General features: G+C 44.4%; 2 protein-coding genes across 2 annotated transcripts in view; one reads left to right on the top strand and one right to left on the bottom strand.

Moving 5' to 3' along the window:
• The window catches only part of dlgap1b (discs, large homolog-associated protein 1b), a 94,901-nt gene extending 83,122 nt beyond the window's left edge, over positions 1–11,779 (top strand). Inside the window, exons 9-12 of the mRNA XM_083778042.1 lie at positions 7,478–7,905; positions 9,795–9,886; positions 10,222–10,374; positions 11,363–11,779. Coding sequence (XP_083634168.1) covers positions 7,478–7,905; positions 9,795–9,886; positions 10,222–10,374; positions 11,363–11,581 — 892 coding nt within the window. The 3' untranslated portion in view covers positions 11,582–11,779. The remainder of the gene's footprint in view (positions 1–7,477; positions 7,906–9,794; positions 9,887–10,221; positions 10,375–11,362) is intronic.
• A 5,644-nt stretch (positions 11,780–17,423) lies between these two features.
• Positions 17,424–22,546, bottom strand: tgif1 (TGFB-induced factor homeobox 1). Its single transcript, XM_083778256.1, has 3 exons — positions 22,194–22,546; positions 20,025–20,254; positions 17,424–19,060 (listed from the first exon to the last, which is right to left on the bottom strand). Exons 1-3 carry the CDS (start codon positions 22,207–22,209, stop codon positions 18,389–18,391), a joined length of 918 nt encoding a protein of 305 aa, XP_083634382.1. The 5' UTR covers positions 22,210–22,546; the 3' UTR covers positions 17,424–18,388.
• Positions 22,547–26,256: the final 3,710 nt, after the last annotated feature.

The raw sequence follows: 26,256 nt of genomic DNA, 5'->3' as shown, positions 1-26,256 counted from the left end.
ATGCGAGGGGCTTTCTGAAAGAGGGGGGGGGGGGGGGGGGGGGGTTCTCAGCTGACTGGCGAGGCTTTGAGAAGGAGGTTGATCTTGACTCTGAGTCACCAGAGCAAACATTAACTCCTCTGAACGCTTCCACAAGCTACTGGTCTGTCAGGGCCGGCTGCATGGGATGGAAACATCGCAGCGTTGCCGGCTTTCACTGGTGGTCAGTGTTGGGACTAGGGTGGCCTTGTGTCCTCGTTGGCACTCGCTTGACCTGTTTTGGCAAGCGTGGCAGTGTGTGCACGTGGGCGTATGTGTATGTGGCACGTCGCGTCTTTCGAGTGATTTTCAGTGAGCAACATCCACACATCTGCGAATGTGAATGAACCTGTGAACGTGCACCTGTGCAATGCATATGTGTGTGTGTGTGTGTGTGTGTGTGTGTGTGTGTGTGTGTGTGTGTGTGTGTGTGTGTGTGTGTGTGTGTGTGTGTGTGTTTGCGTTTGCCTGCATGGTGTCTTGGGAGGTCTAGGCAAGTTGCCCTTTTACATAAGATTCCCAGACAGTGAGAGTGCCAAAACTCCTGTGGCCTTGCCCCTGCGAGCACTAAAACTCCCCTAGTTGTGTGTGTGTGTGTGTGTGTGTGTGTGTGTGTGTGTGTGTGTGTGTGTGTGTGTGTGTGTGCGCACGTGTGCGTGTGTGCGGGTCATAACCTCACCGTGCTGTTTGAACTAGGATTAGTCTGTCTATATCTGAGAGGGAGTGGAGGGGAGCAATAAACTGCCCAGACACGTTGAAAGGTGAAGTTTGTTTTCTTCCTACATACGTATATAGGTCAGGAAAAGGAACACTATTTGAACTAGATCATTTTCTCTACTGGTTATTTGTACCCAGTTTCCTTCATTTGTAAGTGGAAATGCACATTCTTTTGTTGTGAAGGGGACCTGATCAATTCCGATTCACCGGTTGATTCCCATGCCTGAATATACCCGGATGTCTCCTCATCCTCGTCCAACCGAGGTTAGGTGCTCAACATGTGGGTGGGGGCTGTGAGGTGGGTTGGTGGGGGCTGTGAGGTGGGTTGGTGTGGGTGGGGGCTGTGAGGTGGGTTGGTGGGGGCTGTGAGGTGGGTTGGTGGGGGCTGTGAGGTGGGTTGTTGGGGGCTGTGAGGTGGGTTGGTGGGGGCTGTGAGGTGGGTTGGTGGGGGCTGTGAGGTGGGTTGGTGGGGGCTGTGATGTGGGTTGGTGGGGGCTGTGAGGTGGGTTGGTGGGGGCTGTGAGGTGGGTTGGTGCTCAACATGTGGCATTGCCGTCACAAGGGTCAGTGGAATGTTCCCTGTGGTCAGTCTTAGTGACTAAACCATATGAACAAGCGCTGTCCCAATGAACCGTCTTGGAAAGTCAACCGTCTTAACCAGTTCAAATCGGGAAAGCATCTGTGTCATTTTACATTTCTTTGGCTATTCAAAAATAGCAGATATATGAGCTTGTATATCTGCAATTTTTTGGAAAATTTTTTCAAATCTTTGCAAACCTTTGAATCCCAGCAAGCCGAATGACATCATGATGACGTTATGATGACGTTCTCCAGTGACGTTCATGACGTTCAGGACTAAGCCAGATCACAGCCCATATGGGGATGATCTTTACGTCATTTCTAGGACGTCTTCACCAGTTGAAATAATAATATAGCTTATTCTGGGCCAGATCTGACTAGTTATGATATGACTTAGGTTGATCAGACTCTCTGATTCATCCAGGGACGTCCGTCTTAGTGGGCAGAATTTATGTTGGTTGAAATCAGGTGATATTCTTGGGCCAGATCTGACTAGTCTTGGTTTGACTTGATCTGGCCACAATCGAGACGTCACCAATTCATCCAGGTCCTTACCGTGCTTGCTGGGATATATTATTTTTTAAAGCAATCATTTTTAACTCAAATACTTGCTTCTGGGTATTCCCCTGGAACAAAATATTTTGAGATGGGGGCCAAATACATGAAAAGGTTTTGAGCACCAATGGCTTTAAAAACCCTTTTTAGAATCAGCCTCGGGTCTTAAAGGGTTAAAACCATCTTAAAAAAAAGATAAAGTCAAGTGAACGACGGCAGGACCTCCCAGAGTCTTTTACGGCCCGGTGGCTCATATGGTTTAGAGAGCCGAGTCATTGCTGGGATGAGACCCAGCAGAACTCCTCCACACTGAAAGGTCTTGGGAATGTGCCACTTGACGACAGACAGGGTCGTTAATAATACATTGGGGAAGTTGTTTCCCCCCCGGTCACTTTTTTTTCTTTTTTTTCTTCAGCCTATCTCCAGATTGATTGGTTATTAGTGTGCGTCTCGTTATATTCCTGGCCCTCGGGTTTTCGCTGCCGCGTGTGTAGGACTCAAGGAGGGGGAATATCGGAACACAGAGGCGCGGAAGCCTCCGAGAATCGGGACAGCATATAAGCTTCACTGTCAGTCAGGTGGAAATCTAGCATCCAAAATGAAATGACGCGGGGAGAAAAAGAACCTGGGTTCCAGTGGAACCGATGTGGTCGTTATTAGTCACAAGTTCTTGTTAATTATTTCTCATTGGTTAAATATTTATAAACCCCCACAGGCAGACTTAAGCACTTCCAACGCGGCGTCTCTACACTTCGGCAAAACATTATAGGCAAACATGTTTTTAATGTTTCAAACGGTAGTGAAAGTTGACAGTGGCATTGACGAAATAAACCAAAGATATGATATGTACATGCAAGGTTTCTGCCCAACAGCGACAATATGGAATGTATAGGCCTCCGTGTACTGTAGTCTGTATAGCTCAGATGTGATTTACAGCGCACCGCCATGATGACACTCCACATGAACGTACCAAAAACATCCCTCAGTCCCTCTTCTCCTTCTTCTGCTTCTACATTTCTGCTGCTCGCGTCCCTTTAATCTATTACTCTCTCTCTCTGGGCTATGTTTGGCCTTGTTCTGTCTCGGCCGCCCTGCAGGAAGTCGTTAAGCGGGCCTGATAGAAAGCAGACTGACGTCATTAGACTGGAACACCTGCTTAAGAGGAGTTACTCTTTAACTGCTGTGCACACGCGCGCATGCGCGCGCACACACACACACACACACACACAGTGTAGCTGTCCGTAAGGGGTCTCTCTCTCACTCATACACCCACTCATTCACCCGCAATCTGTTTGATCTACCCGAAGCTATATCCTTGCTCTCTCTCTCTCCCTCCCTCTATGGAAGAGGAAAGATGAATGAGGAAAAGGAGGTGTAGATGAATGGGTAGAGTGGTGTAGGAGTACTGAGTGACCGGAGACGGGGTGAGACAGATGGGCGGGTTCAAAAAAAGGTTCAAGTGTGAGTGTGTGTGTGTGCGTGCGTGTGCATGCGTGCGTGCGTGTGTTTATGTTTGCAGGATAACACAAACACCAGCAATGTTAGCATTGCATTTCTTCTAGTGATGACCGTCTGTTTTAACCCATTAAGACCCGAGTCTGATTCTACACACATGCCTTCTCAATCGGTAGTCCTCAAATTTTTTAGTAATTCAAAACTATTTAAACACTTTTCGCGATTCTTTTCAAAAGTGACGTGCTTGCAAGCTTGTACTATCTGCTATGTTTGAATAGCCAACGCAACACTAATGATAAGTGTCTACATATAATCTAATCTTACATGGTGGTTCAGCATTAGTCTAATGAAAAGTATGTGCAATGGTGCTTTTATGCACTATTATCTGTGTGTGACACAGAGGATGAGCAACGTGCTCTCGTATGTGGTGGTGTTAAGTACAAGATGTTCTATAGTAATGTGCAAGTGAGTGCATCGCTGTCTGCTCACTGTGCAGACTTTTGGCCCGTCTTTCACTCCCCTTCCCTTCAGGCCTCCCATTCATCACTGTGGTGGTGAGACGCTCTGAAGAATAGGACAAGCGTGTCTGTCTGTCTGTCTGTCTGTCTGTCTGTGTCTGTTAGAGATGCAACCGATCCGATATTATATCGGGATCGGCCTCCGATCCAGCTTAATTAATGTATCGGAGATCGGATTTGACGCCACCGATACACGCTCCGATACAGGAGGGACACACGTGTTTAATGACAGTGCAGTGAGCGAATCCAACCTCCAGTACATGTACAGACTGCAAACAGTTTATTGAAAAAAGCCCCTTAGTGGGGCTTTTTTCTCGTGAAGAATGGAGAGTGTTTAAGTCCAAGAGAATGGAATCACTTACAGACTTAACAGTATTAAAAGTATAAAGTTTACCCGTCGTCGCACGGATCAGTCAAGTCACTGCATGCGCAGTTCAGTTGTGTGGAGCTGCGTTCTGACATTGTTGTTGAGATTGCTCTTGTAATCCATTCTTCTGTTATATATTAACTGCACACACGTGCTGTTTAGCGTGTGATTAAATATTTGTAACTTTATTATTGCCATTGAAAAAAATGCTGCTGTGAGATGATGATGATGATGAAGAATAATAAGCGCGTGTCGTCGTCGCGGTTAAATCAGTCTTTATATAATTGGCTCAGTTATCAAACCATGACATTGTTGTCAGAAGCTCAAATATTGATTCAGATTGTAAGTTTAGTGCAATTCTTAAGACAAAGACAGAGTTTGCAAACTAAAGTAGCACCACAACACCAGCTAGCACCATAACAAACGTCCTGAGGTATTTTCTTTCTCCCCGAGTTCTGTCGGTAAGGCTCAAGGCTTTTGTCTCATGATAGTGCAGCTGATTCCAGGCATCACATTAGGGGTAAAAAGGTACCACGTGTATATAGCAATAATAATAATTACTATTATTATTATATATAATAATTACTAATTAATAATTACTATTATTATTATTGTTAATAAACCATAGTATTAATTAACAGGTTACATGCAGGCATCACTTTAGGGGTAAAAATGTACCTTTGCACATAATAATAATAATAATAAACCATAGTATTAATTAACAGGTTGCCATTTCCTTAAGGTTTACAGGTTAAACACTTCTTATTCTTATTTTTACAGGTTAAACACTTAACATAAACATCCCCTCTTTGAATTTAAATGTAAGGCATTTGTACAATTAATAAATGGCTTATTGAAAGTTAATGCATTTTTTGTATTTATTTGTTTTGCAATGTAGCCTACAGCAAATATCGGATCGGCAAATATCGGATATCGGGAAATTTCAAAATTAATATATCGGATCGGATCGGAATTGAAAAATCAGTATCGTTGCATCTCTAGTGTCTGTGTCTGTGTCTGTGTCTGTCTTGGCACATAGCGGTGGACTTGATACTTCGACAAAGACCATCAGACATGGCTCACAAAGCCGTTAGGACCGACAAAATGTCACACCCGGCATTAGAACACAGAACAGGCTCCCAGGTGTGTGCGTTGACATGTGCGTGCGTTTGTGTGTGTCAGTGGGAAGGGTGGGTGGTGCATACATGCATCGGCCCAGAGTGGCGGCTCCCGGGTGACAGATGAATGCACACTCCATTGCCTCTGAATTACCCAGGTGACAAGAAACACACACACACACACGCTCACACAGGCACGCACACAGGCACGCATGCATGCACGCACTCACGTGCACGCACGCACACACACACACACACACACACACACACACACACACACACACACACACACACAGTCACACACACACACACACACACACACACACACACACACACACCCCACTCTTGTCTCCAAAACAAAGCTTTCAAATATGGGCTCTGTGTGTGGTCTCTCTCTATTAGAAACAGAGTCCAGAGGGAAGCGCGTCGTACAGTAGGCTACATCCCAAAAAAGGGTCTCTCTTGTTCTCTCTATTGTCCCGTTAAGTTTCTTCACTATCTTTGACCGAGGCTTAACTGACGCGCAGTGGTGTAAAGTAACTAAGTACATTCACTTAAGTACTGTACTTAAGTACAATGTTGAGGTTTTTCTTTTTTCTTGAGTCCAATTTCCAATACTTTTCTCCTCTTCCTCCTCATCTTCTTCCTCTTCCTCCTCATCCTTTTCTTCCTCTTCTTCCTCCTCATCCTTTTCTTCCTCTTCTTCCTCCTCATCTTCTTCCTCCTCATCCTCTTCCTCCTCTTCCTCCTCTTCCTCCTCTTCCTCTTATTCCTCTTCTTCTTCCTCTTCTTCCTCTTCCTCCTCATCCTCTTCTTCCTCCTCATCTTCTTCCTCCTCATCTTCTTCTTCCTCTTCTTCCTCTTCCTCCTCATCTTCTTCCTCCTAATCTTCTTCTTCCTCTTCTTCCTCTTCTTCCTCTTCCTCCTCTTCCTCCTCTTTCCTCCTCATCCTCTTCTTCCTCTTCCTCCTCTTTCCTCCTCATCCTCTTCTTCCTCTTCTTCCTCTTCTTCCTCTTCCTCCTCATCTTCTTCTTCCTCCTCATCCTCTTCCTCCTCTTCCTCCTCATCTTCTTCTTCATCTTCTTCCTCCTCATCTTCTTCTTCATCCTCATCCTCTTCCTCCTCTTCCTCCTCATCCTCTTCTTCATCTTCTTCCTCCTCATCTTCTTCTTCATCCTCATCCTCTTCCTCCTCTTCCTCCTCTTTCCTCCTCATCCTCTTCTTCCTCTTCTTCCTCTTCTTCCTCTTCCTCCTCATCTTCTTCTTTATCCTCATCCTCTTCCTCCTCTTCCTCCTCATCCTCTTCTTCATCTTCTTCCTCCTCATCTTCTTCTTCATCCTCATCCTCTTCTTCCTCTTCCTCCTCTTCCTCCTCATCCTCTTCTTCTTCTTCCTCCTCATCTTCTTCCTCCTCATCTTCTTCTTCTTCTTCCTCCTCATCTTCTTCCTCTTCCTCTTCTTCCTCCTCATCTTCTTCTTCCTCCTCATCCTCTTCTTCTTCTTCCTCTTCTTCCTCCTCATCTTCTTCTTCCTCCTCATCCTCTTCTTCCTCTTCCTCCTCTTCCTCCTCATCCTCTTCTTCTTCTTCCTCTTCTTCCTCCTCATCTTCTTCTTCCTCCTCATCCTCTTCTTCCTCTTCCTCCTCTTCCTCCTCATCTTCTTCTTCCTCCTCATCTTCTTCCTCTTCCTCCTCTTTCCTCCTCATCCTCTTCTTCTTCTTCTTCTTCTTCTTCTTCTTCTTCCTCTTCTTCCTCCTCATCTTCTTCCTCTTCCTCCTCTTTCCTCCTCATCCTCTTCTTCTTCTTCTTCTTCTTCCTCCTCATCTTCTTCCTCTTCCTCCTCATCCTCATCTTCTTCTTCCTCCTCATCCTCTTCTTCTTATTCCTCTTCTTCCTCCTCATCTTCTTCCTCTTCCTCCTCTTCCTCCTCATCCTCTTCTTCCTCCTCCTCTTCCTCCTCTTCCTCATCTTCCTCCTCATCCTCTTCTTCCTCTTCTTCCTACTCATCATCTTCTTCCTCTTCCTCCTCCTCTTCATCCTCCTCCTTCTCCTCATCCTCTTCTCTCTCCTCTTCTCTCTCCTCCTCTTCCTCCTCCTCTTCATCCTCCTCCTTCTCCTCATCCTCTTCTCTCTCCTCCTCTTCCTCCTCAGCTATCGGCGCATGACGCGCTCCAACAGCGTGACCACGGCCGTGCAGGCCGACCTGGACGACCCCGCCGACTGCCCACCGCCGCCGCGCCACTGTGCCACCATGCCGCGGCAGCATTCCTCCTCCTCCTCCTCCACGCCCACCGTCAGCATCCAAGGCTCAGGGAACCACTACCACGCCTGCGCCGCAGACGAGTACAGCGAGGCGGGCTTCGACCCGTCCATCCTGCCCCCGCCGGACCCCTGGATGGACAGCGTCGCCGAGGATGAGCCGGTGGACGGCGGCGTCGCCAGGACAGGCCGCTCGGGCTCGGTGTGCTCCCGCGACGGCCGCTGGTTCCTCAAGCTGCTGGCGGCCGAGGCGGAGCGCATGGAGGGCTGGTGCAAACAGATGGAGCAGGACAAGGAGGAGAACGCACTGCCCGATGAGCGTGAGTAGAGAGCTCAAACCACACTAAAGGGTCCCTCGGGACGGTTTTTTAAAGGTCAACCACACCAATGCAGCTCTTTGAGTTGCAATGAGTTGCATTGGTGTGGTTGACCTTAAAACGGTTTTGTCCCAAGGAGTCCCTACTGGTGTGGTTTGGGATTAAAACCCCAATGACAAATGTTTGCCGACTACGACAAAAAATAATTCAATGACGAAAACTAAATAAATAAAAACAACGCTATGGTGAGTCACCAGACTACCGGTATCTAACTGACAAAGTGACAACCGAAGCAAATCCGACTTGATTATTGACGACAGTCTTGACTATTTGGATGAGGTATTCACAAAGCATCACTGTCACACATGCTGATGTGACCGGAAACATTACTGTGTCTTTGCGTTGTTGAGTCAGACTCCCCCACTTTCTCTTATTCAGTCTACTCTGTTCTGTTTCTCTTTCTGTCCCCTCTTCACTCCTTCTTGACATCCAATCATGGTCTTCATGGGATTGGACTACAATAGCTGGGTTGGGTTGTCCTATCCCAGACGACCCTCTGGGCTCCTCCGCACAGTCCACAGACATGCTGTTCATTCTTATCAACAGTCTGCTGCTGCCGGGCATACAGTGGCCACACATCTAGATATACTGTGTAATGACCTCTCACACTACCACTCAATTCACCCAGCACAATTCACACACACACACACACACACACACACACACACACACACACACACACACACACACACACACACACACACACACACACACACACACACACACACACACACACACACACACACACACACACACAGACAGACAGACAGACAGTCATCGAATGTCTTGTTCTTTGAATGGTCATGACTCATGCCAGAGGCGTTTTGTCTATATTTTATCACACAGCTGATTTTGTCTTGCACTAGGCATATATCGTAGACTGTAAGTATGCAACCAGTCAGTGTGCAGTAATTGTTTGAGACTGTAGAAGCCCTGTCCCAGAAAGTGAAGAACAGAGTTATGCCTCAACGTTGTGTCCCTGGGCCATTAGACACCACAATCACACATGCACGCACGTGCACACACACATGCGCGCACATGTGCGCACATGCACACGCACACATACACACACACACACACACACACACACACACACACACATAACAAAGGGGTGAAGACTTGCTTTGCGTTCGTAGAGATCGAGAGAGAGACAATTAACAGCCGCTACATTATACATTATTATACCTTCCCGAACTACCGTATATCTGCAATATTGATGCGAATGAAACGTATCATATTGATTGTCTGACTTTTGAAGTTTCTTCCTTCTTTTACTTGGAGAACAACACTTCAACCACTTTAACACTGGCCGCCCTACTTTGGTTCATGTCATTACTCATTATAGGCAAATGTCTTGAGATTATTCAAATAAATTGTCAAGCTCACAATTTATTGTGATTTTATATTGAATTGGCTTTTTATTTATTTTATTTTGAAGATTTGTGAAAATCGTCACAAATCTGGACATTAACACATAAGAATGTGAGTGCATAACGTGTGTTCTAAATACTTCCATCCCTGCAGGGCACAGATAAAAAGGGTCTTCTATGCGCTCTGTGCTATTATATTATAAATGCACCTTCCCTCCCTGACTGTCAGATACAGCATGCCTGCAGTGCACTACAGTATGCAGTTCCGTGAATAATTGCATCTGGTGTGTGTGTGTGTGTGTGTGTGTGTGTGTGTGTGTGTGTGTGTGTGTGTGTGTGTGTGTGTGTGTGTGTGTGTGTGTGTGTGTGTGTGTGTGTGTGTGTGTGTGTGTGTGTGTGTGTGTGTGTGTGTGTGTGTGTGTGTGTGTGCACGCGCTGCTGTGTGCGCCTGTCTTTCTGCAGTCCTGGGGAAGATCCGCAGTGCAGTGGGGAGCGCCCAGCTGCTGATGTCCCAGAAGTTCCAGCAGTTCCGGGAGCTGTGTGAGGAGAATCTGGTATGTGCTGTCACCTCATCCCCCTTTCCTCCCACCACACACACACACACACACACACACTAGTCTCCGTTCTCTCTCCCCTCCCCCACACTGACATCATCATGCTGCACAAATCACACTGACAGGTCGATGTCGGCTCTCGTTTACTGAGCCTGTAGACTGGACATGATACACACTGATGTCTCAGTCTCGCATGAACAAAAAGGGAGGGAAATGTCTTGAGAATATGGGTTAAGCAGGTCTATCTATAAATATAGGCTATCTACTGTCTTTCAGAAATTGACTCACTGTTTTCATGTGTGTGTGTGCGTGGGTGCGTGCGTCTGTTTATCTAGAGCCCGGATGCCCATCCGCAGCCCAGCTCACAGGACCTGGCAGGGTTCTGGGATATGCTCCAGTTGTCCATTGAGAACATTAGCCTGAAGTTTGACGAGCTCCATCAACTCAAAGCCAACAACTGGAAGCCTCTGGACCCTCCGGTGATCCAGGTGCACAACATGAGACAAAATGTATCGCTTTCATGCAGCTTCAGTTCACACTAATAGGATTCATCTTTCCGTGTTGGTAACCTGCTCACGCTCACCAGAATTAATTTGTCATTTGTATTGTAAGCTCAAGTAGAGTATACCGAAGTCTTCGCACGTCCTACCTGGGTCACGGTTTTGTTTCCCCATTCTGATTAACTATAGATGTGTTTAATATCACAGAATATAAGAGCTGAAGTGTTCCAAAAATAAACAAATGAGCCCGGTGGTTTGACTCATAAAGATATGAACCATCAACTGATGGCGAGAAAGCGCTACCATTACCGCCACCGCCACCGAATTAATAAACTTTTCGCCTGAAACAAACTATCAAATATGAGTGACTATCACAGAGCCACCTCCCTGACGGTATCGCCGGGACATTTTTTTCTTTTTTTGATCAACAATTCTTCTGTGCCGCAATATTAAACACGTCTATGGGAACTCGGAATGGGGAAACAAAACCCGTGACCCAGGGATGAGCGAGTGACGTCAGGACTTCTGTACTCGATGGCTGTGTGTGATGCCAAATGAACGTTGTATCGCATGCTTGTGGCGCTTTGTTTATTTATTGTCGTGTGGTCTGCCTGACGTCACACCCTGTGTTTGTCTGTTTTGTTGTCAACAGTGAGCTGTTGGTTGTTGCGAAGCTTCGCCACACGCCTGTCCGGCATCCAAAGTCCACTTATACCTCACACAAAATCACCGCCATGCTCTTTTTCCTCACAAACAAATGGCTGCCCGCCACTGTGAACCATAACCTCATTTGAAATGCCTGCATGCTCTCTCACATTACGCCAATGGAAGCACTTTTTTTCCGCTTATCCTTCTAACCCCTATTCAAAATGGCTGCTGTTGTCTTGCTCAGCTGCTGTTTGTCTTGCCACGGGGGTGTGAGCGCGCAAGCAAGGCGGTCCTGTATTTTTTAAGACTATTTGTCGTTCCTGTCCAGGAGAGAAGGATGCCCCCTCCCGTGCCAAAGAAGCCCCTGAAGGGCCAACACCCTCCCCTGGCTAGGGATCGTTCCCTGGAGAGCTCCGAACGCCAGCGACTGGAGGCCCGCAAACGCCTGCTCGCAGCCAAGCGAGCCGCCTCGGCTCGACAGAGCTCTGCCACAGAGAGTGCAGACAGTATCGAGATCTATATCCCCGAGGCTCAGACCAGATTATGATACACTGAAATATATTTAGACCCAACCCCCCCTGCCCCAAACCCACACCGTCACACACACCGTCACGCACGCACACACACACACACAGACACAGGCACAAATATACCTGCACTTGTGACACCTAGACACACACCTGCACTGTGTGTGTGTGTGTGTGTGTGTGTGTGTGTGTGTGTGTGTGTGTGTGTGTGTGTGTGTGTGTGTGTGTGTGTGTGTGTGTGTGTGTGTGTGTGTGTGTGTGTGTGTGTGTGTGTGTGTGTGTGTGTGTGTGTGTGTGTGTGTGTGTGTGTGTGTGTGTGTGTGTGTGTGTGTGTGTGTGTGTGTGTGTGTGTGTGTGTGTGTGTGTGTGTGTGTGTGTGTGTGTGTGTGTGTGTGCGCGCGCGAGCGAGCACATGCCCAAGATACTGTCAGGTCACACAGCAGCACTGAATGGCAAGGGCTGTGTGCTAAGTGTAACATAATCACCATCTCTGTTGATTTCCCACAGTAGGGTGGGGTCCGTCATGGAATTGTACATTTATTTATTTATTTAATACAATCATTCCCGTCATCATTACGCTCTCCCAGCTTTGATGTAGCACCCCCACTAGGGCTTTAAGCAACTAGTCGTCTATTCAACTAGTCGTTATTTTTTTTTGATAGTTAAACAACTAGTCGACTAGTAAACTAGACAACTAGTCAACTAGTGAAAATCACTAGAAGTGAATGCCCTAACTAACACACACAACACCACCCGTTCTCCCCCACACACACACACACTGCCCCGGCTGCTCCTCACTGACCTCCCAGAGAGGTACACACCTTGTATGAACCCCTCCCTGCCCTTTTTTTTTACCCTCCCTCCACCAATACTCCGTCAAGTGACCTGCTCTCACAAAGCAGCCCAGGTGTATGTAGCACTACAGCCATGCAGCGCCGATCAGGTTTCTGCTGCACAGAAAAGACAACAGAGCAACGTACTATTGGGAGGAGAGATGAGACAGGGTGTGTGTGCGTGTGCACGTGACAGAGAGAGAGAGAGAGAGAAGGAAAGTGATGGAGCTTGAATGAGTGAGTGAGTGTGGGCGAGTGTGCATGCACCTTCGCGGGCGTGCGTGTGCGTGTGTGTGTGTGTGTGTGTGTGTGTGTGCGTGTGTGTGTGTGGACCCAACACTGTAAGGCCACAATGTGTAACACTGTATCTTCAGGCAGCCTTTCACTCTCCTGGTAACCCAGGACACACACACTGCAAGACTGTGAGTGTTATTTTAATTGTTAAAAAATGAACGCTCATCTTGCAGTGTATACTACTGTGCACTACAGGCACTAAACAGACACACGCTATCATCCGCAGTATTTGTTTTAAGTGCAAATAGCAATAGGTGTTTTTTAACCGCATTAAGACTAATATCAGTGTCAGGTATGATTTCAATCAAAGGAAAGTAATAAAATCAGCATTCTGAGTTAAGCATAACTTCATCATACAAGATGTACAGATTGTCAGGGAAGTGATGGGTCATACGTAAAAGTATAAATTAGCCCTATACTTTCCTCTGGCTGGCTAAACTCTCGGGAGCTCATTGAATAGTTTTTGTTCTGGTGGTACCATTTAATTTGGACCTGCTTGCTGGAAGAAAATAGTCAACTTTATTTGCAAATAGTGCTTGGTAAAGTAGGCTACCCGCTACTGTATGCACAAAACACACACACACACACACACACACACACACACACAGATACAGACATGCACAAAGTGACTCAAAATTACGTGAAGCTATTGATTTAAATGCAGAGAGATGTTCTCGTAAAATGGTAACAGTTCAAATATGATGTGTTATGATGAAGGATATCAAGTCTCGGGTGTATTTAAAAAGCTATATGTTCACTTTACCTTTATTACTTGTTTTCTCAAATTGCACTGTTGTAGTTTTCTTTAGACAAGATAGCAGACATACATTAAAGAATATACAATTAAACAAACAAGAAAATAATTTGTCATAGTAAAGCAGAGCGTGTGTCGCTAGGTGGAGAATGAGTGCTTAAGTGCTGGTCAGAAATCATATTGCATGCATAGTAGTGACAATACTCTCTCTGTCTGAAAATGTTCTTTGTAGTTGCAGAGGGAGGCAGATCGCATAGATGAGGGGTCAAAGGGTCAGTCAGTCGCTGCTCCCCCAGGTGAGATTGGGTGGCGGCCAGGAGATTTTGTGGTTTTGCCATTTGCTCTCAGAGAATGCAATACACAATTGTGTGTGTGTGTGTGTGTGTGTGTGTGTGTGTGCGTGTGCGTGTGCGTGCGTGAAGAAGCTATTTTCCAATTTTTCTAGGTCTGAAGGGGGCCTCATTCATGTTCTTAACGAGTCCAGTAGCAGTATTGTTGAACTATGTACAAGCCACCGATCCCATCCCCCATTTTAATCTGAGCTAAATTCATGTTTGTATAAAGAACATATTCATGACATCGACATGCATGCTGTAACAAGCTAATCGATACATTTTTGTCTTTCCCATTATTATTTTTACTCTTATTCCGTCTCATAATAATACAAATATAAAGAGGTAATCTACTCACATTTGGCACAATGACTGTAATGGTACCATATTTTGTTATGCCGTTTTCACACAGTGACAGTATTTCAAATGACTCTTTCCTTCTCACTGTGTGTGGAACTCTTATCTGTCTCCAAATGAGGCAGTTGTCCGAAGGTCATATAGAATTCAATTTCCAATGTTTTCTATTTCTAATAATATTTTATTTATTGAATTGGAAACGGGCTGTGACTTTGATTATGCACTGACAACAAGGCCCTATACTGTGTTTATAGTTTATACCTTATTTGTTTTGCATGACAAGCACCTTTATGTCTTTTTATTTCAGTGATCAGCCTTAATTTCTTATGAGATAGTTGAGCACAACAACAGCCTCAGGGGAAGATGTGTGTGTGTGTGTGTGTGTGTGTGTGTGCGTGTGTGCGTGTGCGTGTGCGTGTGCGTGTGCGTGTGCACGATAAAGAGAGATAACAAATTATTTGTGTAACTTTATGTGGCTGTATGTGACCCATAGGCTTGGTCACTAACTGTATATATAAACTCAAAGTCACTTGGATAAGTCAGGCGGAGGTTATACTGTAGGTGAGGGAATTAGTATTGCTTGCAGTCCAAAATTGGTAATGATTCTTCTCTTAAGGACCTCAGCCCCCAGCCAGTTTATCCTCAACAAGATGTTTGTCAGCTGCTTGAATGTGGAGACAATCTTATGCTTAATTTATACTCCAGACAGCGTGAGTCAAGGAAGGAAATGGCAGATCTTCAAGCTCACGACGCGAAGCATCGCGACACATGAGCTTGTAGATCGACTATTTTGGCACGTGACTCCGTCGCGGGACAAAGTGTAAAACAGGCTTGACGCCACTTTACTGTCACACAGTAGTTTTGATAACGGAGTACCAAGAATTTGATGTTTATTACAGTCCTCTGTATAACAAAAGCCTGGTATTGCCATTATTCAATAGCTAAACAATGTCCAGTTTGTTTGTGATGGGACTTCATGCAATGAAGTGAACTCACTGTATTATTCTGTTGCTGTTGGGCAGAAACCGCCTATCTCCATATTTAATGTTCTTTTATAAATGAGTGCCCAACTTGATCATACTATACAGCCTCACACAAAAACATCAAAACTCCACTACTTTTGCCATTTTTTTTTATTTGAATCCTGGAAAGTTACCGTTGTGGACAGTAACAGGTGTTCACCCGACAGATGATTTACATTTCCTTTAGGTGGTAATTATGAATTTTAGAGTGAATACTTAAAAGTAACAATAGTTCTACCTTTATGCCATTAGTTCGGTCATTTTAGTATTTTATTTTTCATTTTGAACTTGTATTTAAATTGATTGAATTGTCTGTCCAATTATATTTATGTTCATTATATTAACATATCAATATAATACCCTTGATATAGCAGGGAGTTGAAATAGAAACGAATGTTGGATTTTGTTGTATTGCCAAACTAAAGACACTTAAACAATCCTGGCATTTCGGAGGTTTGTGATATAGTTATATTATAAGAAGAAATCGTTAAATTGAACATTTGTACATAAATGAATGTTTCCCTATGTAAATGTAAACAGAAATATTAAAACAATCAAATAACATATTAAGCAGATATACATTTTGTAATTACTGTTATTACACTGTTGATGTGATGGCACGTGTATGAAATTCTTATAGGCATTAAAAAACTATTTAAAAAAATAAATGTCATTGCCATAATGCTTCGCTGTTGTTTGTTTCTACTCCTTCTCCCAACATGTGCTTTCAATTATAATATAATTAAACAGATTACAAGGCCAGCACAGAGTGTTTTTAGGGCATTTCCCTTCCACTTGGGGCGGGCCCCATAATTAGACAGCACTTTTGGCCTTGCCATAGCCTCGTCACCCTTGCACACAGTGCTGCCGGAGAGTCATCATTCACACATCAATCAAGCTAGCTCAGAGGAGGCATGCTGACCTCAGCGGGCCGGAGTTCAGTGGGTGCCCTGGCTCCAGATCATTCTGTCCTTCAGAGGGCTCACGAGTCACTACAGTAGGCCAGCAACCGTCCTCTGTGCCTGGGGGTGTATTCTGACCCCCCATTAGTGCTCACATCCTCCAGGGTGACCTCCGTCAAAACGGCAGCAGCCATCTGTCACGTTTTGGCAACCAGTGTCTGCAAACTGTTTGCTGCATATGCTAATGTTCAGTAATGCCCCCTGCCCTTTGAATATTCCATTTCAGATCGATATCAGGTATTTAATCAAGTATACTAGGATCCCCATCAGCTTCTGACAAATGCTAGTATTCCTGGGGATCCCACACAGAACATAATTTCAACAAATGCAGTTGTATGGTTGCATTCATTTAATTTGTATAATTGCATTCAATCAATGATTGCCCCAATGATTATTTGGATGTAGTCAACTGAACAAATTCCTAACTGTCGTCTTGGGATGCTGTTTCAACTTAGTTGTAATGTTGTGACATGGATTGCCGTTAAATCATTTGTCAAATACTATTCAACAAAAGGTCTATTTTGTTGAATAGTATTATAACAGGTTTATTTCCATTCAAAACAAACTAATCTAGATAAACATTAACCACATGAACCCTAGTGTCCCCATTCTGGGCATGTCATAGGCAGACTTTCAACCAAAATTAAGTAAATTTCTCCAACAGTTGGAGAAAAAAACTCTACAACCTAACTCTCCAGCTATTTTGTACATCAAAGTATAATAGGGTTTAAATGCAAGGAGTTACTGCAGGTAAATAACAATAAATCAAGGCTAATGGGACAGAATCTAGGGGTGTGGTAGCACGTAGCAGTCTGTAACAGCTGTCTGCCTCACCTTTAAAGAGCGGGAATAGCCCGACCAGCATGCGCTGAGTAGATGCCTTACTACATTGACTCCATTGAGACGCAAACACACATAAAACACCTCTGTTTGGCAGGAAACCGCTGACGTCTGCTTTTGGTACATGTTAATTTATGCAGGATTATGCTAAGTGTCTGAAGATGTTGTAAACCTCCTGCTCTCTCATACACTCAAAGGAATATCTTTCCAACATCTAACTGGGTAGCCTGTGGAAACATGTTCTCCACAGTCGTCTCATGCTTTTGTTTTTAATGACATCAACTCGATACGGTTTTCCTCTCCCTGAAGGCAACACTGGTAACTGGTAACACAAGGTTCAAGAAAAGTCAGCCTGTGTAAATGGGCTCAGATCTACTCTTCAAAGAGACCTGAATAGTCGTCTATCCTGGAACACCACAGTGGAATGTACCGGACGGAGTGGGGAAAGAAACCAGTGCCAAGTTGTAGAAAAAAAAGAACAAAACTTTATTTGAATCCCATGTGACCCCTATTTGCCACAAACATTGCACAGTATGAAAAGAAATCACATCATTGGGCATCGTGTCACATTATACACATGGTCCTTTTGTACATAAAAAATGTTCTCTGTTTTTTCCCGTCTTTTCTCTGTGATTTCAAAATGCTGTCTTTGTCTGGTCGTTAAATGCAAAACAGACGTTTGTAGTGTTGTTCCTCCTCCAGTCCACTGGCCGTCGCTACACTTGTGTGATGGGGTAAAGGTTCATACTAAGAACCTGCTACATTGGTCATCTGAAATATCCCTCAGGGGGGGAAACGTGAATGAAACAAAGTACAGGAGAGTTTTTCTTCTTTTAAAATAGCAAAAAATGTAAAAGTAAATTACAAAAACAAAACTAGAAACTTATGAAAACATAACATTTACTACAGTAGTGAATAAGTTCATAGGTGCCGACAGCAAAGTATGTTTAAGACACTGAGATGACCTTCCTCTGCCTTTAGTGTGCAAACAGATGAGGCAGACAGACCTATCATGAACTGTTCTCTGAAATGTAAAACGGGAAAATGCGTCCGGAAGATTGAACCAATTCTACTCGACATTGGTCTTCCGAGGAAGGAAAGCCTCTACCTCTTGCTCCTTTCTCTAAAATGATATATAATATAAAGGAAAGACATAAGACAGGCAGCATTTTATCTAACATTTTTTTGGTCCCGTGTGCAAATAATGTACACATGTAGATACATACGCATGTATATGAAATCAATAAACAACTAACAGCCAAGGCACCGTGATAGTTCTTTTTCTCCTTTCTTTCCAATAAAAAAACATCCTCATCAATTTGATTGGTATACCAAAAATAGACAGCCCCAAGTCTCTGAAATCGGAGGAGCTCTGTCTTGTTGAGAGACGTCAATGAGGCTCCTCTTTTCCCTCCCTGTCACTTTGCAACGTTTTAAGAGACCAGTTGTTTGGCTTGTAGCTCCATCTCCGCAGCCTGTTTAAGCGCCACATCCACCAGGAGCTGGAAGCCGCTGAAGTCTTGTGTGAGGTCTGGGGGGGTGGGGGGAGGGGTGTTGAACAGCCCGCTGCGGGGGCTCAGGTTGCCCTCCATGCTGGTGCTGTTGGGGATGGTGCTAGTGGTTGCAACTGGCTGGCTGCCTGGCTCCTCCTTGAACCTGAACAGCCCCAGGGCCTGTGCAGAATACAACAGCTCGGTCACCCTGTCAGTGTTTATTCCCGGGACAGAGGGGAGGGCCGCTGTGGGACTGGCCTGCATCGCCGTGGTGACAGTGGTGTGACAGATGACGGACGGGCGAGTGGGCAGGGGCCCCGGGGAGGAGGAAGCGGAGGTGGAGGTGGGGGAGGGCGCAGATGGAGACATGGCCTTCCTCAAGACACCGGACAAGGTGGACTCGAAGCTGGAGGGATGCAGGGCCCGCTTGTCGTAGCTCTCATCTATGCCCGTGGCGGTGCTGGCATGCTTGGGAGACTGGGAGCTGTCAGAGAAGCTGTCACCAGCCTTGCTGCCTTTTCTGGAGATGGTGAACTGGTTGGGGTCTTTGCCGTCTTTTCGCAGCATCTCCGGGAGAAGTCGCCGCCTCGCGTTGATGAACCAGTTGCACACCTGAGAATATGTCCAAAAGATGATCACTCAATCTTGCTGCTCAGTAATAGACTTGTAACTGTTTTTAAATATATATAAATCCCTTTAACAGAAGTCTGAAGGTTGATTGTGGTCTCACACTGCAGTTAGCTTGCACTTGTTTTATTCAAAAGGGAATTTGTTATTAAACAAAATGCTTTTACATTTTGGCTGACATTGCATGCATATCAATAGTTACTTGTTTGAGCATTCGTTTTTCACACTGCATTTTCCTGTATGTCCATTTTAACTGTGTTCAAATGTCATAACCATATCTCTCAAAGTAAAAATTTAAATGTAAATCAAAGCTTATCATTGGATAATAACCTTACATATATTTATGACTTATACTTCCCATTTTTGAATGGGAAGCTGTTCAAACACAATTAAGTCATTGCTAATTCTTTCAACATTACAATAAACATTATTCCCTTGTGTCTGTGTTTCTGTCCATTGTGGGTCTGACGGAGGAACTGGTGGAGGGAGGCCTGTAAACTCTGACTATGTAAATGACTCTGCATTGTTCCCAGACAGCTGGGATGGAAAGGGGCTGGAGGGAGGGAAATTCCTGTCCCAGAGAGCCTCAACCGAGCCCACAGCACACTGGGAATGAGTGAGTGAGTGGAGCTGGCTTTGTTGTTTAGCTAGCTGACCTGAAAGTTGCATCAAGCTTAGCCGGGCTATGACTTTCGGCTCATTGTTTATGTGTCATATGTGTCACATCATTCCTGTCAGTGAGACAGGAAATGATTGAGACAGTGGAAATAATTTTCCCTGTGCCCTTCTTTTCTTTTTTTACTTTCAAAAGCACCCTTCCAATAAGAAAGGTGAGTTAATAAATGTCCACAATTTCCCCTTCCATAAAGTTGAACATCTGCTGTTTTCAGCAAGCAGCAACACTAGGCTTCATCTACTTTCTTTTCCATATTATAATCTGTGTCCATACCTGTAGTGTTGAGAGTTGAGTCTGCTTGGACAGGAGGGCTTTCTCCTGCTCTGAGGGGTAAGCATTATAGCGGTGCTCATATAACCAGTCCCTGAGGATCTGAACCGACTCCTTGGGCAGGTTCCCCCTGCGTTTCCTCTTGCCACTGCTCCCCGTGCTCGACGACAAGTCCAGGGGTGCATCCAGGCTATCCTCATCATCAGTCTCACTCCCGGACAACATCATCAAACCTGCATGTGGTGCACGCATGGCAAGAGAAGACAAAATGTTATGAGAACAGGAAGTGGCGGTGTACGGTTGTTATATGCCTTTATGCCAGCCAGCCTCTTGTCAGGCTCCCACCCGCTCTTTCCCGGCCGTCTGCCAAACAAACGCTTGCTGTCTGTGAGGCAGCTGATGTGTCAGAGGAAAGCTGTCAGGTTCAGCCATGTGATTCACATCATATATGGAGAGAGGGAGGGTGTGAGGGGCATCACAAAGGCTGATCCAACCCTTGTTGTCAGTTATAAAACCTGCCTAGACAAATACTAGCCAGGTCTCTATTGTGCAGGCCAAGCAAGCAGCACACCTTTCATCATGTTTAAATGAAGAGAGCACTGTGAGGTGACTGCTGGAAGAAATATAAGGGGATTTCCTCCCGAACAACAAAACAGCTGTGCACCATGTGGCATAGATTAGGTCTACTTATCAAGAAATAGTCTTTCTAATCAAGATGAACTATGACAGATTGATTGATTGAAATATCAATCAATATATCAAATATAACAGTTTGCAGAATTACAGTACAATTCAAGCACAACTCAATACAAAGACTGTTAACTGTGAGTGGACGACCCAATAAAGCATTACACTTGTTTACAAGAGCGTCCACCTTGTTCAATTCATCAATAACAGAACAACGTAGCCTATTATTTATTCAGTTGATAGTACCAACATAACTTTTGAAGTACCAGGCAGTATGCATTAGGTAGCTGCACTTGTTAGTGTTTTCTTTGGGGCATTAAAAGTAATGTCAGTGTCAAGGCTTGTGTTACGCACAGCCTACCTGTAACTATCCATGTTGGTAACTGACATGTGATGGCGCCATGAAAAAACAAGATTCAATTACTTTAATTTTAAGTAATGTGTAATCACTAATCTGCAATGTGCTCATTGTGCTGTAGGCAAACTGGTGGGAAATGAATAGAGCGTGGAACAGGATGAGGTAATTACGTAGGCTGGGAGAGAGAGGGGAAGGGGGAGGGGAGACCTGTTGCAAATCAACGTCTCGAGACTAAACAAAAGAATATTGGCTTCATGGTTTCTTTGTAGCCGTTTTAAAAGTTTTTACGGTAGAAAATACCCGAATGGCTTCAGCCGTGTCCGTCCGCGGTGCGAACGTGTGAAAGAAAAGGCGTTCGCAGGGGCACAAAGAGTGCGTTTTGGCAACTTTTAAAGAACTTGTGAGGAGTTTCTATTGTGTGAGCTCAGCACCACGAGGTCAAAGAATGTAAGTGGAGCGTTGCAGTCTCGCTCAGAATGAAAGCAAACACACAACACAACGAGGTCAGCGTCAACATTAGCCTAAATGTCCGTCCACGTTAATGAGGCAGCACTTTTAGTGTGCGACATTTGTTTCCAATGGTAACGTGGGAACGCTATGATAAGAATATAACACGACTGTGTAAGCATGCACAGCGGGGGTAGGCGAGCGTGCACGAAGACACACTATCACACCAAAAACGCCAAATAACTTTTCAACCAATTCGTAAAAGTGGCTGCTTTTTGCGCTTCATTCCCCCTTGGCGACAGCCGAAGAGAAACTTTTAACATAAAAAGATTTAGTGAAATAACTTTTGACCTTTATCGTCAACTCAACTGCACAAAGTTGACCCAATTAAAATTTGTGTCGGGGGGGATAATTAAACTTGCTTAAAAAGTGTTATTATTGTGGTAGGCCTAAGGCTTCGTTTAAGTAATTATTCTATGTGACGAAAAACCGTATAAGAAAACGTTAAGATTTTTTGACAAGCCGCCAGCACATGGGAGAGAAAGCCCTGTTTAGTCTGGAACGGAAACAATAGGCTGCATGGTTTGCATTGGGAAAAAACCCGTTTAGTACGGTGTGCCTAGCAGACACAGTTATGTCATTGATTTTGTTAAGACGTTGGGGGGAAAAATATTACATACCCTTTTTTGTCTTCATATCCGTACAAATGTCCCTTTATTTCACGTTAAAGCCACGAGTGAAGCGCTGTAGGACAAATTTCTTCTATTTTAGTCCGAGTGGCCTTTTTTCTTCTTTTTTGTCTCCAGATATCCAACAGCGTGTATCCGAATAGTCGAAATTCCTCAATCGTCCCGTCCAAAAGAAATCCCAAATTCTTTGGGGGATTTTAATTCGTTTGTGTCTGAGCGACTTTCTGTGGATACCTGAGAAGTCAGTGCGCTTTTCTTGGCTAAAGCCTTTCTCATTGAATGTGTTTGATCATGGAACTGGGTGACAGCTATCTTTGACAGCTGCGTGACTCAACGCACAAAGATCCTCCCACTGTAGAGGGCAGGAGGAAAAATCTCTGACATCAGCATGGCTCGCTGCTTGTTATACACTGACATGTAGTACACACAACACAATCACACTGCGCTAGAACTGTCTGCAACGACGAGGTTTGCGAGACAAACGATGCAATGTTGCACTTGCATGCATTGCCGGTACACAATGTAGCCTACATTAATATACGATTTAACAAAAACAACAGTCGCGCCACCTCAATTAATAAATAAACCGATCGTGACGACAGAAAATCCTGCGGTATTGGGGATTGTGATAAATTGGTTTCACGCTTGACAATGCATAGCCTATATTTCCAATGTGTGAAAATGGATTATGATTCACTTCATATTATGGACAATAGGATATTTCATAACAGTGTAGCCTATCCCTTTAAATAAATGTAAAGAGAGCACTTTCCCCTTTTTAAAACCGAGTGGTAAAATTACACAACACCAACATAGGTACGTTTTTCTTTTAGTCCGATCTGTATAGACTACAGTTGTAGTCTGGGCTGTTGGCTACGCTACAGGAACATACGACAATCAATGGGCTCATTTGTATGCGGCGCACAACCTTGCGACAGCTGCCTTAGCGTCCCTTTGCACGCATTTTATTTGTCAAAGTCAAATGTCTCCCCCACACGTGTGTTGCTGGTAATTCTCTGAACACCCTCTGTCCCGCGATTTCAGATGAGGTCTTTGGATGCTCTCTGGTGGTCATAAATGCCACTGTTCCTTTTATTTTTGAACATACTGGGGGCATATTGGGGGACCGTCCACAATGGAAACAAGCCCTTAGGCCTTGGATGATTGTATAATAATCATACCACTGTCTATATGCCTACTATTTGCAAACTTAAAGGGTAAGACCACTTTTTGAGGTTTGGTAGTTACTTTGCCATGATACAACTCCAAATGTGGACAAGAAATAAAAAAATACTGCTCCAGTGATTAGAAATTGATAATTCAAAATATGCTCCTCATTGACTTACATTGTAGCTAAAACAGCTCTCAAAGTCACTCTTTTAGTACGTAAACAAACACAAACAAAGTTGATTCATACAATATAGACTTATAGAGCATCACCAAAACTCATGTGGTTTTATTTTTTCATAAAAATGTTAGATTCCTGTTGATTTTACTATTTGAAGATCTGGATCCGGATCCACGGATCCAGTCCGGGGTTTCTTCCCAATAAAATGGACAAATCAACAGGAAGATAACATTTTTATGAAAAAATAAAACCACATGAGTTTTGGTGATGCTCTATATTGTCTGAATCAACATTGTTTGTGTTTGTTTACGTACTAAAAGAGTGACTTTGAGAGCTGTTTTAGCTACAATGTAAGTCAATGAGGAGCATATTTTGAATTATCAATTTCTAATCACTGGAGCAGTTATTTTTTATTTCTTGTCCACATTTGGAGTTGCATCATGGCAAAGTAACTACACAACCCAAACCTAAAAAAAAGTGGTCTTACCCTTTAATAATGTTAATAAATGGCACCTTTATATTGTTTAATATCGTCGACAAAATATAAAATGGGTTGGTTTGGAAGGCCTGCACAATTTAGTTTTGTTTCTATACTATAGACCTACTTAGCCAAAATAAACATTTGCACACATGTTGCAACAAAAGTCAGCAGACCACCTCAGCTGTGTAAAAAAGTGCAGATAATGATTGATTGATTGATTTAATTGAACCAGCAAATAAATACCCCTTCGTTTGAAATCGATAATCATTTGCACTTGGGTGCTTGTTTTATGCAATACATGCAGCTTAACTCTCCCTGGCTGTAACGCACACTTAACACATATTTATTATTGTGTTAAATTTACCCTTTAGTTTGGATAATGGCCCTCCCTAATATTATTAGATTAGGGAGGGCCAGAGATTAGGGATTAGGTCAGTTATATTGTGGAGTTCTGTTGTTGTGGGCCTTCATGTAGGATATAATGGACAATGATTCTGATGAAGATGTATTGATATCGAATTACGAATTTAGTGTACATAAAAAAGTCTTTAATCGTCTGAGATTTCTCCAGTGCCATCGTTCTTCTACACATACCAGTCCCACTCCGAGATGCACCAGACCAGCGTGAATTTGGCTTGAGGTCCATTGTCCCTTTGGACAATGGACAATGATTCTTCCTGTCGCCACAAACGGGTCAATCTCCAAGATCTCAGCTGTGGAGAGGATAAGATGTAACCTGACTCCGCCAGATGGGGCAGCAGGTTAGATAAGATGGTCCTCATCCCCTGACCCCTTCACACAGAAGGCTGATATCAGTCATACCTGAGGCATAAAAAAAACAGGAAAAGAGCTGGACAGTCACAGTTTCACAACATGTATCAGTTTCTGTGACACTAGGTGTTATTAACATAGACATAACATTCCACTTTTTAAGTTAAAACCCATGTTGCAGTTTGAACACTGCCAAGCTCAAGAAATCGCGATTCACACCAAAGATTTCAAGAAACAACCTGAAATTATTTGATTTAGTAAATAACAAAGTTGTACAGGTGGTGTTCTTTCCTGCTTGGTATCTCTGCCTGTTGTACTTCCTTCAGTGCACATTGGGGATGGGGATCCCCTGCAGCTGCCTGCATTAGGGTGCTGAAACCCAAATACTGTCTATAGAGCGTCGCAGTCTGACAAGCGGCCCAGAAGATAATTTCCGTTTAATTTTTCCCATAGATGTTTCAGAAAGTATTTATTCTAAAGACCTGTAAGCCTCGGACAAAGCCAACTCATCTATTTTCACTAGCTCGGGTCCACATTTCTCTTTTGGGACGTCTCAAGCTAAAACGTTTGGAAATCACTGATATAGCCTACCTCCTCCGTAGCCACAACCAGTAGCTTTCTCCACCTCCTCCGCCAGCTCCTTGATGGTCCTGCTGGTTTTCCCCTGTCATTCCAGCTCAGAGAGAAGCTGGATCACCAATCTGCCCACAAAGCCCCTGTGTAACACCTGGGATTCGAACCAGGGTCTCCTGCGTGGAAAACAAATATATTATCCACTTGACTAAAGGAAATTCTTTATATCCAGGCGGAGATATGCTTTTAGGTCATCAGGCTGAGGCTGTGAGCCACTCTGCTACACCTGCATCCGACTTCCACCGTGTGGATGGTTGCAGCTCAGCCCAGGTCTGAATAGTTAAACCGCTTGAACTCATATGCTGCTGGTATTCCCTCCTCCCAGGGGGCAGTGAGCTCGATGATGAGGACCCCCTTGGCAGCTGCGCCTGCGGACCACATCAAAATGTCCGGTCTTGGCATTGTCTGTGTGACCTCAGTTGGAAAGCAGCACAGCTGCTTGCCCAGGTTGACTTGCATCACCTATTCCTTTCCAGCAGGTGGCAGAGCTGTTCATTTTCCTGCCACTTCTACAGATCTGGTCTGAGGAAGGGAATGGTTGCTCTGACTGTCTGTTTGCAATTCTCCTACAGCTCTGCAAGCTTCCTCAGGACCTGTACAGGACCTTTGAACAAAAACACATAAGCCAAATTCCAATACCCCAAATCTCAGCCACCTGCTCGCTTACACTCGGTCACTCCAGCATGGTGGTGTTACGGTGAAATTGGAGACCTGCTGAAATATGTAACAACCGTGTAGACAATCGCATAATGTGACTGTCAGTGTCCGAATGTAAATCGTTGCAGTTTGTTTATTAGCAGAGTTCAACCTGGCGGTATTTA

The sequence above is a fragment of the Protomyctophum parallelum genome (assembly GCF_964188405.1).
Source record: "Protomyctophum parallelum genome assembly, chromosome: 12".
Lineage (NCBI taxonomy): Eukaryota > Metazoa > Chordata > Actinopteri > Myctophiformes > Myctophidae > Protomyctophum > Protomyctophum parallelum.
This window is presented reverse-complemented; position numbering and strand designations above follow the sequence as displayed.